Consider the following 13,865-nt stretch of genomic DNA (forward strand, 5'->3'; position numbering starts at 1 on the left):
GACCCTCGGTACTGCCTCCTTTACAGAGAATACTGGCTTCACCAACCTAGAAACACTAGAACCTCATAGCCTGAGTAGGCTTTTGAAGGTCCAACATTATAGTTCTTGACTCTTAAAAGATCTTTCTGGAAAACTATATGTAAGAATGGATAAATAATAGTTGCTAGCAGTGAGTTGATAGTGGAAGTTTAAAGATAAGAGTATAATATTTGATTTATCAGATAGGCTATAATAACATATGAACATGATAGTACAAACAGGACTCTTTGGGTATTTTGAAACTTCTAGATAAGTTTGTTTTCATTTCTGTGATACTTTTCATCTTAGCATTAACTAAAGCTTGCAGCGATGTTGGGATTTCTATTTCATGGGTAAAGAACTGATACTAAAGCAAAATCACAACTGAGTTAAGTATTTTTTTACTGAAATGAGAAAATTCAAGCTGCCTGTATACTTGCAATTCCAAAGAGTCATGTATTTCTAATGCACAGCCTATGAGCTGTCAACTACAGTAAAGAATAGATGCTCTGTCAATTATAATGAGTATAATCTTTGAAACAGATCTAATTGTGTATTTTTCTCTCTTCCTCAGTAAATACTGTTGAAGAAAGTCTTTCTCATAATTTTGAATAGCCTAAATAATACCATTGTTATGTCAAATTGTTATGAGAATTCTTTCTCTTTACTGGACAATTGCTAATTACAAAGTGTGTCTGCATGCACGCACATGTAACATTTCTAAGAAATGAAATTATGATGAAAACCTACATTAAAATATAAGTTGTGCTCTTTGATGTATTACAATGATTTGGATAACTTGTATTTCACATTTGAAATATCTACAAAGGTCTGTCTAAAGTTTAGGATTCAAACAAAAGCTTTAGAAGGAGAACAGGGCAACATCTCTTATAACTCTTGGAAGCAGAAGTTTAAAAGTAATCAATAATTATAATATTTTTCTCTTTTAAAAGATGATATTTGGTGTATAGTTATCTTTTTGTGGAAAATTCTTCAACGTATGATGAGCTAATTTTTCTCTTTGATGTTGTCCCTTTTTTTTTTTTTGTGGTACGCGGGCTTCTCACTGCTGTGGCCTCTCCCGTTGCGGAGCACAGGCTCCGGATGTGCAGGCTCAGCGGCCATGGCGCACGGACCCAGCCGCTCCGCAGCATGTGGGATCTTCCCAAACCGGGGCACGAACCCGTGTCCCCTGCATCGGCAGGCGGACTCTCAACCACTGCGCCACCAGGGAAGCCCGATGTTGTCCCTTTAATTGAACATGAAACTATAACTTTCTGCTCTTCGATTTTCAAGGAGGCTGGGCGAGGAAAGCAAGGAAAAGTCTCCCAGATCCATTTAACATATCAGACACCACTACCATTAAATATGTACTTGACTCACTTTGCATCCATATTCGTATGGCTCTATAGATTATAAAGAATGTGATATTCTTTGTTAAATCTTGGAAACTTTAAACCACTACCATCTTCCCCATGTTTAGTTCCACTTTCACGTGTCTCCATTTCATATCTGGTACATAATTGACTCACTGCTTCTAAGAAATGTGATTTTTAAATCCAGGTTCTTAAAAAAAATCTTTAAATTAAACTTCTGAGAAAGTGTAAGCAGTTCAGTGCATTTCCAGCAGCCCTACCACCCACAAGAGGCCAAATAAATATGCACAGAATAAATAAACTATGGGATTGCTAACCAGTTATTTCAAATATCTAACCTATCATTGAGAATTACTCTTTGATGGATGGACTGCAATAGGTACCCACCATAAAGAGGAACAAAGTGATCGATCAATAACATTGCAGCTTGATTTCTTTATCAAGGTTATGTCCAGATTTATTGTGATACCATTGATTACTTCATAGCACTTAGTACTAACGTGATCTCATAATCAGAATATTGACATGATCCGTTGTAATTCTGATCTGGGCCAAGGCTTGTATGATTCTATTACCATACTTCTCATAGAAGAGTTACCCTCAATAATTTGGAATGTCAATGTACTTTTCTCTGTTCCACCAACAATTTTCAATGTCTGATCTAATAGTATTTATTTATTCATTTATTTATTTAAAAATATAACATGGCAAGTAAGAAATTTCTGTAATTTTCCTCTTATCATTATGCTTGTTTTTCCCATGTAGCAATAGCCACAGTGCTTATTCTTATCCCAGACAGGTAATGTACTATAAATTAGCATTTCCAAAAATTTTCCAAGAAAGCCTACCTCATTACTTTGTTGCCATATTACATATTGTTCCTATAATATTACTGTTTATTTTTGCAATGAACTGTTACATTTTTTCCTTTAGAATAAAAAGAGTTTGACACTAATTATAGTACATATTCAGGGAGAAACAGCGGGGTAAAAGTGACTACAGAATAGTTCTATGCTTTCCTACAAAATGTGGAGTCTAAAACTCATAACAGTTCTTTGGACCAGACTTTCCAGTTTAGAAGGAATAGCTGAAGCATTTGCTTCCAGAGTATTTGATAATGTGGTTTATAAATAATAAAGATGTCACCAAACTCTAGTAATATGAAAAGGGAATAAGATACTGATGCTAATGTCTCCCTGAAGTGTAAGTGATAGACACTAGAGTATATTTTTTCACACCTATATCTAGCTATATTAAATTTTTATATTAAATGAATGGGTTGAAAATTTCCAAAAGAAAAATTTTATTTGTCATTCTATTAAAAAACATCTTTGCCTCCAGCAAGTCTCTCTTTCTGAAAACCTACTTTTAGCCAGCCTCTGCATTAGTCTTCTATGATGAATATTCTCATCTTTAGAGAATTTGTGTCAGCTCTCAACAATAATCACGCCAGAAACAATGAGGTTTTTTTTTCTTTGTTGCTGCAGCTGCACTAATGGAAAGATTGCCTCTAGCTGCCAGCTATGTGATGGCTACTGTTACAATGGTGGCACGTGCCAGCTGGACCCAGAGACAAATGTACCTGTGTGTCTGTGAGTATTTTATAACATTGTGGGCATTTTATGATAACAACTTTAGATGTACATGGAATCCCTGCTCTATTGTTCTCCTTTCTTGGCGTAACATATTTTAAATGAATGTTTCGTGGACATCTCTGATCAAGTATTGTTCCTCATTGGCTCATGTACTACAGAATCTCCTCCCTCATCAATTTGCTAGTGATTTCATATGGAAAAGCTCATTCACTTCTTAGCATCATACCCATTTCAAACATTCAGAGATCTTTGAACTTGGAAAGCCCAGTAAAAATTGTTCTAATTTAATTGACCTTATTTACAATAGATATGTGAAACCCAGACATAATCATATTTATAAATACTTTGGTACTTAGGGCCATTCTTTTCAAAGTATGTAAAGTACCTTTTCAAAAGTATAATACTATTTGATTTTTGTATCAGGTTTTGAGTGTTGTATTATGTAAACCTATTAAGCCCTTGTCTATTTTGAAATACATTACCTTGAATCTGGGTTTCTAAATGTTTGGAAAGTATTGTAGATTTTCTGCTCCTGAGAAAATCTGGAATTTAATATATTCCCTTTTCAAATACCTGATTGTCCATAATGGAAAGCTTGAAATAAGACCATTCAGCCTATGTGATCTCTATTTTGAGTTTTCTTTTATCACTGCTTGACCAGAAGGATGATGCCCACATATGATCCACATCTGCATTCTGTTCCCCACCTTTTCAGAATAGCCTATGATGAGTGTGTATATAAGAAATAAGTGAGAATACCTGAGAAAAATTTTGTTCATATGTTACTATTTCTGTATGAAATGAATTTGAAAAAAAAAAAAAGTCAGATGCTTTATTTAGCTGTATTTTACTGAAATTCTGCAGATGCTCTGTTGGGTTTAAAAGTCAGCGCTGTGACCAGAAAGAGAACCCTTGTGATCACTACTGTCAGAATGAGGGGATTTGCACTTTAACTGCGTTTAATGAGCCGAGATGCAAGTAGGTTTAACCTTCCACTTACCGCTAAGCTTTGTGTGACATCATTTCAGGCCACAGTTCATTGGTTTAAATCATGAACATCCACATGCTTTTCACAGTGTATACTTAATCTTGGGGCTCATCTGTGTCATACACACTTAACCTTTGCTTTGCTCGCCGACAAGTGTATGCACCACAGTTCTAGATCGTCTAGAAATATAATGGAGGGAATGAAAAAGCTCGTGGAACTGTCTCATAAAAATACATTTGCTAGAACAGTGGCTTTTAATTAGAGGACAGAAGCAGGTGTTTTTAGACTTTATTACTATACTGGATACTATAATTGGAATAGTGTATTTTATTTAATAACTGACTTTTCATTTCAAGTACTGATAAAACACATTATTTTGGCTCCCAAGGTGTCAGTGGAACTGTCTTACCTTAGATCAGTAAGACTTCTTTACAGAAGAAATAGGTATATGCTAAAATATTCCAGAAACTTCATTTCAAATCATTCTTTCTTGATTCAATTTGTTCAGAACAAATACATTCTTTTCCTCTGTGAAATCTCAGGGACCACCTTTGGGGTAGCTATCAACGTTCATAACAATGGAAGTTATTTTTGCATCTTGCACTTGAGCTTTAGAGATGGATCATATCTGACATCCTCCTTAATACTCCATGTCATAAACAGAAACCCTGATTGGCACCCAATAATAGCTCATGGTGGTGTCTCAGAGTATTTAGTAATGGTTTTAATGCACAATTATATTAAAATTCAGATATTTCATTTCCAAAACTCTACAGTTTTGTTCATAATGATCTATTTTGTTATTCAAGAAAATGTCATTCTTTACACAATGATTGTAAAAATATGGGAAGTGATTAAAATAATCACACAAGAAAAACTTGATATTCTTTCTTTTTTTCTAAAAGATATTTGAATATGTTAAACCAATGTTCCTACATAAAATAATCCAGAAATACTCCTTTAAATATCAGTTTATAAAGTGTATATAAACTGACCTGTTAAGAAATTGATTCACTTCTTAGTTCATACTCAGGTTTAGTGCCTTATGCAGCTGAAGACAGAGAGGGGACCCTTCTTTAGTCTTACCTCTGCCTTGCCTCCAACCTAAATTCCTCCAGTCATTCGGCAAATATTTATAAGACCCTGAAAGAGTGCTAAATGCTAGACAAGTGAAGATGAATGAAATTTAACCCAAACGTCAAGGAGCTCACGAATTAGTGGGTTTAGAAATTCATAAGCAACTAATTAACCTGTATTAATTCAGGTGTGAACACACGAAAAAAGAGAGGGCAGTGGAGTTTTAACAGGGCAGGTGATTTGTTTGGAATGGGAGATAGGAATACACGGAAGACTTTACAGAAAAGGCAACCTCGTGTTGTCCATGTAGTTCAGGTAGTTCAGTGACGTCGGGAAGAACATTCTGAAAAGAAAGAATAACATAAGCAGAGACATGGATGTGAGACTTAGTGGCCTCTCTGGGGAACTATGAGTGGTTTAATACAGCTAGAATGATGGGTGACTGGAGAGTTGGGGGGGGTGAGGAGTTAAAACTGGGAAGATAAATTGGAACCCGATTTATGCCAAAGTTAGGGGATTCCATAGGATCCTGAAAAGAATGTGTAGCCAAAGTGATTTGAGGCAGAGCTGAAGGAGTTTGCTTTCGAAGGTGACACTTAGTGGCATGTGGAAGAAAGGCCTGGAGATCAGCTGCAGCGATCCCACACCAAAAGGTCTGGCAGCACTTCAGGTGAAAAATGATGGATTCATGGTTAGTTCAGTGTTACTAAGGTCAGGGTGATCCTTGGCCAAACTTTGATCTAGGTACTTACGTTATCTCATTTTTAGGACCCTGGTAATGCCTGCTGTGGGGCCCAGTCTCTGTATTTCTTGTCCCTTTCTCACAATTCCCAGGCAAAGTATACATGACATTTCAGCACCACCCCCCTCCATAATAGGTCTCAGGAACATGACCTGTCTATAGAATGCCCTTGTGTCACCAGAATGAATATTTCTTGTGGGCATAACAGTCCACAGTAATGTTCTGTTCCACTTTTCACTCTTACCATGTATCATCAGAGGCACCTGACCTTGTAAGGTATAATCAGCCTCGGATTAAAATCAGCTGGGAAAAATACATTAATCGGAGAGGTTCAGAGCAAACACCTTTTACTTTTGTGTATCTTTATTTCTATCTGCTTTGGGCTTAACGGAAATTTTGTCTGTGCTTTGGTTTTCTACACCCTAAAATTTATTCTGATGGCAGGAGTAATGCTTACTGAATTCCTCAAATCATTTAAGCCATGAAAGAATCGTAGAAGAGATAATGATATTCTGTTATTCACTCATTAATTCATTCATCAAATATGTATTGATAACCTATGATGAGTGAGGCCCTGTGTATATTCAGAAGAATTAATAACAGCTAAAACTGATTTAGCAAATACCTGTTTGATTCTAAAGTCCTTGCCCTGGTTATAACTCTTATTCCATACTGCTTTCTTTGTGCTGACTAACTCCAATAAGTTTTTTACTTTTAAAGAGCTTAAGATTCATTTTGGGTAGATGAATGGATTTTAAAAGTTAAAATACCATTTGATAATTGCTATACTGAAATATGACCAAAGTGTTGTGGGAAAACAACTGAATAGAGATCAGTTAATGATTATTAGTGGGAGAGAGAAAGTTTGTACAGATGAAGTGATATTTTAACAGTATTTTGAAAAAAAAGTTTAGTTATTTTACAGAGGGAAATGGCTGAATACCTTTCTTGAAAGAGGAATAGCACAGTGTGAGAATAGGTCTGAAAGTAGAAGATGAACGTTGTTGAGAATAGAATACAGGCTATGTGATATAATGGGGGTGGGTGGGGGGAGATTAAAGAGATGTGTTGGGGCCAGTTTGTGAGGTACATTTTATGCATGACACAAGAGTGGGTTTATAGAAAGAAGATTGGAGAATTAAGGATGGAATTCTAGGAGACACCAATGTTTAATACTGTATTTTGGAAGAATCAACAAAAAAATGAGAAGAAATAGAATTTGGAGGGGACTTGTCAAGGCGTAGTTTCCTCCAAGTCAAAGGAGTAGAGCATGTCCAAGGATATCAACTCCAGATAGTTCAAAGAGGATAAGAATTCTAAGTGGTTTATTGAATTTTGCAATTAGATGGCCATTATGAGAGATGTTTTGAAAGTGCTGTATGACAGCAACCAGATTATAGTTGGAAAAGTGAAAGGTAAGAAAGTAGAGAAGACTTTAGATTCCTTTCTGACTGTTTGGCTGTGGATTAAATGAAGGAAGAACAATTGTAACTTCAAGGGGAAGTGGGATCTAAGGGAAAATATTTTTACAATAAGAAAGACATAAGTTTCAAGAGGATCATTCTTTCACTATTTATTAAGGGCCCATTGTTAAGTAACTATGAAGGATAAATGGTTCAGACATAGATATTATGCTCATGTTTCTTAGAGTTAAAATTTCCAGAATATGGAAAATTTCCTAGTTTTACATAGGATACTTATAATTCATTTGGTACTAAAATGTAAATAAATAAAAATAAATTTAGTATGAAGTGTCTATGATCATGTAGAATACAAAAATTGTCCAGCTAAGAGAATATTAAGCCCTCAGGATCTCTTTCTAGTGGTTGATTCTCCTCGTAAGTGGAAATTTTTGGAAACACCGATTTTAGCTTCAGATGTCAATTGGTAGTGGTCATGTATCTTTGATGAAAAGCTAGTATGCACTATTTCATCTAAGCGCCTTTACAGGAAACAAAAATTGCTTTAAGAAGTAAGATATAGTACTTGCTTTAGCTTTGTTGGTACTACGTTTTTCTTTTTTTCATAGAGTAAAAAACTATTGAATAGTGCAGAACTTACACACATTTGGAAAGTCTACAAAGTATTCAGATCTATGAGGTTGACAGTTTTTTCCACATAGAAATTTTATTACCTTATCTTTCAATTTAAGGAATAGATTTGTTCTTTGAAAGCCTTCACTTTTGTCTCTTGATAGCCCTTTTCACTTATTACTATGTGCGGAAGAAAAGAAAGCTCCAAAGAAAAGCCGAGAAAAAATGAAAATCTAAAGGCTTTTTTATGTTTATTTGGAGAGAGTTTTGACATTTATTAAAGAAGGTATATTGAACAATGTTAAAGCCAAACTTTAAAATATTAATATGTGTTATTTTGACAATGTTCGTATTGTTAAACAACTTTTGTTGTGAGATATAGAAATGATTAATCCTGTGAACTCAATAACAGCTTAACTATGTCTTCCTACTTCTAAAATTTCTCCCTAACATAAGACTTTCATTTATATTGAATTTAAGTTTTTTTTAGAAACATAGACCAACCTCCACAGTATTATCTCCCAGCAATACCCACAGCACATTTCACCCTCCAGTAGTAAAGAAATGCTTGTAGCTACACTATTTCTCCTACCACTGTGGACACAGGCACATACACAGCCTCACCACATAGCCATGGGACAATTCCACACCTAGATGTTTTTGATTAAATAGCTCACTGGACCCAAATGTCTCTCCTGCCTTTTTCCACTTTACTCTTATTATCCCACTAGTCTCAACACAGGATTATCTCTTTGTATATAGCACGTGGCAAGTGAATAGTAAATATTAATTGACTTGGACTTAACCGAAGTTTTTTAAAAGAGAAGAATCAAATATTCAGGGTGCTCCAGATAAGAAGAAGCAATAGGATATATACCATATGTATCATATATCATATATATTATATATATAAATGGGGAGAGAGAGACATTTATTATAGGAATTGACTCACCCAATTATGGAGATCAAGAAATCCCAGGATCTACTGTCTGCAAGCTGGAGAACAGGGAAAGCTGGTGGTGTAATTCAGTGCATATCTAAAGACCTGAGAACCTGGGAAATGACGGTGTACGTCACAGTCTAAGTTCAAAGAACTAAAAACCAGGAGCATTAATGTTCAAGGGCAAGAGATGATGGATGTCCGAGCTCAAGCAGAGAGAGCAAATGTGCCCTTCCTCTGCCTTTTTGTTCTATTCAGACCCTCAGCAGATTGGATGATGCCCACCCTCACTGTTGAGAGTGGTCTTCTTTACTCAGTCTAATTCAAACACTTATTTCTTCCCAGAGACACCCTCATAGACACACCCAGAAATAATGTTTTGCCAGCTATCTGGGCATCCCTTAGGCCAGTCAAGTTGACATAAAATTAACTTATACACACAAGTGATACATCTATATGTGTGTATGTGAATTTTGCTTTTTTGTCAGTATTTTGAGATGAATTGTGTTCAAAATTCATATGTTGAAGCCCTATCTCCCAATACCTCAGAATGGGACTGTATTTGGAGATAGGGTCTTTAAAGAGATGAATAAGTTTAGAATGGGGATCATTAGGATGGGCCCCAATCCAGTGTGACTGGTGTCCTTATAAGAAGGGGAGATTTGGATACAGCACACACAGGGGAAGACCATGTGAAGATATATAGGAAGAAGATGGTCGTAAGCCAAAGAGAGAGGCCTCAGAAGAAATCAAACCTGCTGACACTTTGATCTCAAACTACTATTACTTTGGTTTCTATTCATTCTGTTTCTTTATGCAAATATACATTTGCAGAATATTATATACTAAAATGAAATCATGTAATAGGCACTCTTTCCAGTTTATTTACTTTGCAATACATTATGAACATCATTCCATGTCAATCTACATAACTAGATGCTTTTATTCTTAAGGTTACTGAGTGTTCTATTGTCTTGACTTTTCCTATTTTATTTAATGCACCAGCTGTCATTCAATAATTAGGATTTTTTTGTTAGTTTCTGTTTTGTTCCGTTTTAAAATTAATTTTTCCTAGGATAAAAACTTCTGTCTTTAAATATCAGTGTGCTTATCTCATTAGTTTTCTAGTATCAACACCCAGAAGAAGTAATATTCAGTGTGAAAATATAGACTTTATTAATCAAACTAGCAATGGTTTGGGGCAAGTTACATTGTCTCTTTGTGTCACATTTTCCTTGTCCATAAGGTGATGGGTTTAGACTAATTGTTCACTAATATACTATAAAACTATAAAGTATGATGTATTTAATCAGAGTCCCATTTGAATTTTAGTAATTTTTAATAAATTGGGTCAGAGTCACAACCCCAGATACCAATTCTCTCAAAATTCCTCTAAAATATCTATAAAGACACTGAGAAAACAAAGATTCCCATTAGTAGCAGAATTGAAGATAACAAAGCCTTTATTATTAAAATTATGGAGTAACTGAAGGGCTAATCATAAAATTCCTGGGTCACAATTAAATATTTGTATTTAATTTTTCTCTGTGATACGATGGTCTATTTTCCTGATACTTTAAAATAATGTACCACAATTTATCAGGTTATATAAATAGCTTATTTATGCCTAACTTCAAGAGAGGTAATAATCTTTTCCACCTATTTCTTATTATCAACCCCTAGTCTAGTATCAATAGATCCACAATCTATAAGAACTAGAGACCTAAGTGTCTGTCCCCTGGTTTCTTCATATTTTTGTCCATTTAGATAACAAAAATACTGGTGATTTTTTTCTTCCCATATTAATTCATCAGCAAATTTTTATTGAATACCTACTATATACCAGAAAACAACCTAGGCACTGAAGTTTTTATCAGTGAACAGACAAAACTGTTTGACTTGTGAAGCTTAAAGATTAATGACCATTATTGGTGGAATTTGGGGAATATTTCCTTTAAAATCAATTTTCTGTATAATTCACCTTCTTTTTCAAAAAGAAAAGAAAAAAACAAGTTTAAAATTATTTTTTATCACCTGAAAAGGGAGAACCAAAAAGATCTAACTCTGATATTACACTGGTTTTGAAATCATACCAATTCAGGCCCACACTGTTTTGAAAATAGCAGTATGGCAAAATTCCAAGACATTTCTTACTATATATATTATTGCTTCTTGCCCATAGGAGGACCAATTCTCTGTGTGGTCAAAAACAATTTAACACTGTTAGTTTTTTATTTTTTGCTTCTTCATTTCAAGCAGAAGCTAAAAATAACTTTCTGTGAGCATTTTTCCCCAATCGATTATTTTTTTTCCCCTTTTTTCTGGATTTTTTCCTTTTTTTGTTTTTTTGGTTTGGTTATATTTATTTGGGCATCTGTTTTTTTTTGGTTTTGTTTTTGTTTTTTTTGTTGTACGCAGGTCTCTCACTGTTGTGGCCTCTCCCGTTGCGGAGCACAGGCTCCGGACGTGAAGGCTCAGTGGCCATGGCTCACGGGCCTAGCCGCTCCGCGGCATGTGGGATCTTCCCAGACCGGGGCACGAACCCGTGTCCCCTGCATCAGCAGGTGGACTCTCAACCACTGCACCACTAGGGAAGCCCTGGGCATATGTTTTGTTTTGTTTTGTTTGCTCTCTGGTTTTTGTGTGTGTTTTTTCCTCTTTTTTTTGGGGGGGGGCAGTTTTCCTTTCTCTGATCATCTTCATGAGTGTGTGGTTACATTTTTCATATTACCCTATGATATTCCATATTGTATGGCTAGAATTGACTTCTCATCTCTGTGTGGCCTTTTGACATGGAGCATATTTCTATGAAACTGGCTTGGGAATGCTGCTTGTTTTACTCCATGGCCCTTCTAAATGTACATGTCTATTTCTCTCTGGCAGGTTGTGAATTCCTTTAAAGAAGAGGTTGTATCTGATTTATCTGTTTTGCCTCAGCAGCTAGCATGCATTCTGTGTGTAATATGTGCTTAACTAATGTTGCTAAAAAATACTGTCCTAGTGCCTGTATTGTATTGTGAAATCTGACAGCCTATAAGAATCCTTCTATCATCATTGTAATACCACTTCTTACTTCATTAATACATTTTCAAAAACTGCAAGAGTCAGAAAAAAATTTAAAAGTGATTCATTTCATTATGATTTTTGGTTCTCTTTCTCATCTTTATGATATCTTCTAAAACTACCACAGGAAGTTTCCTGAGCGTTCTGGAACTGAGGTTAAATATCTCTCTACAAAAGGAACTAAATAGGCTTTTAACTTACCCATATTAACTTATTAGTAAAACTTAATTATATTAATTTTTGTTCTCTCTTCTCCTTGACTTTTTGTTGTTTTTACTCTGGTATTTTTTCTCTCTCAAAAAAAAAAAAAAAAAAAGAAAGAAAAGAAAGAAAAAAGAATGAAATAGAGGAAAGTAAGTTGTAGCCCCTGCCCTTGAGGGACTTTGATCTATTTGAGGAAAGAGATGAGACAAAAAGGATTGTGGCAGGTGCTCTGGGGATGTGAGTGGTGTAAGATAAATGGTGCTTCTGGGGGAGTATTAGACAATAACGTTATACACTGAAATAGTTCTGAGGAACATAGTATGCTTAGCTAGGAATTTGAAATTTATTCCATAAGTTCATAAGCAGTAGGGGAACATTAATAACATTTGACATATGAACTATCTCAATCATGTGTGTGTTTTAAAAAGGTCTTGATGTCATGGTGCTCTGCTGGAACAAGAAGCCCTGGGTTTGAAAAAACAGATTTTAAAATGAATCCCAATTTACAAAGGAAAGGGAGACAAATTTTTTAATTAAAGAAATGGCTTTTTAAAAGTGATTTGTTGGTAAACAGGGCACAAAAAAGAGCCAAAAGATAGAAGAGCTTATATCTTGGAATTGCAGTTTGTTTTGTTGGTTTCCTTTTTCTTCTCTTTGCCTCATTTGTCATCTTAATATGGAAATACTGATAGCATCTACTTCCTAAAATTATTTTGAGGAATAAGAAATGTAATACCTGTTAAAAAAAAACAGAATATTGTTTTCAACATAGTAAACACTTTTTAAAAAAGTAGAACCTTAAAACTGTTCTAATAGACCATATATAAAATGATCAGTACTTGGCATAATTTGGGCTTCTGGGAGTTTGGAGGCGAAAAATAAGCTGTGGGGTTCTTAAAAAGTGCTCGTTATTAAAAATAAGCAAAATATGGCATAAATAAGATTAAAAGTGTGATGATTGTGATAGTAATAGTGACTGAAAAGGGAACTACATAACTAAGCTCAAGTGCCATGAGGGATACGAGAGAAAAAAAGGGCAGCAGGTCCACCCTCAAACACCTCAGAAAACACACAGGAACTAGCTTTTGAAACATTTTCAGAGCAGATTTTAAAAACTCAGAGGGATGCAAAATGAATATACAAGTACCAAAGGGACATTTATTAAGCGAATGATCAGAAAATTAGTCATTTTCTTTGGTTCCATCTAATTATTTTCTTAAAAGTTTAGCATTGTTTTCTAAGTCCTCAGGGTGAGAAACACATAAGGAAATGTACAGGTACTAGGGAGACCTCTGTTGGGGTTTTGGGGAAGAAGATAGTGAGTTTCGTTTCTGTCACACATTTTTAAAAGGTAGGAATTATTCTTCTATATTACAACAGCTAATTAAGGCCTAAGTATTTCAAACTACTGGCTCTGCTGAAAGGAGAGGGCACGTTCTACTCTTCAGGCCTCTGCTGTCAGGCTGAGCAACGCTCCTCCTTGTGGACCAGCGACCCTGTGGCCCCATAGAGAACATTTGCGAAGAGCCCAAGGAAGCTGTCAGGAGTGATTTCAAACAGATCACAACTTTTCAGCAGGGGTTTTGAGCAATTCAACTTTAGCAGCCTGTGTTGTCCACTTTTCAAGAGTCAGGGCATTGCATGTCCCTTATTTGTTTTCTGCCCCGTGGCATATTTTCAAAGCACAAAATGTGAAACGTGCATGTCTTTTGGAACAGTAAAGGCCAGGAAAATCTGTCACATCAATATCTATCCTTTATGATCCCAGGTAACAAGTTGTAGCTTGTTCTAGCTTTCACCATGCTAGTCATGTCATGGGGAAAAACACG

General features: G+C 35.4%; 1 protein-coding gene across 1 annotated transcript in view; it reads left to right on the forward strand.

The window, feature by feature from the left end:
• The window catches only part of LRP1B (LDL receptor related protein 1B), a gene marked incomplete at its 3' end in the record, with an annotated part of 2,330,707 nt that overhangs the window by 2,292,278 nt on the left and 24,564 nt on the right, over positions 1 to 13,865 (forward strand). The window contains exon 107 of the mRNA XM_081243013.1: positions 2,882 to 2,986. Coding sequence (XP_081099139.1) covers positions 2,882 to 2,986 — 105 coding nt within the window. The remainder of the gene's footprint in view (positions 1 to 2,881; positions 2,987 to 13,865) is intronic.

Source organism: Mesoplodon bidens (genome assembly GCF_964165515.1).
Source record: "Mesoplodon bidens genome assembly, chromosome: 8".
NCBI classification, from domain to species: domain Eukaryota; kingdom Metazoa; phylum Chordata; class Mammalia; order Artiodactyla; family Ziphiidae; genus Mesoplodon; species Mesoplodon bidens.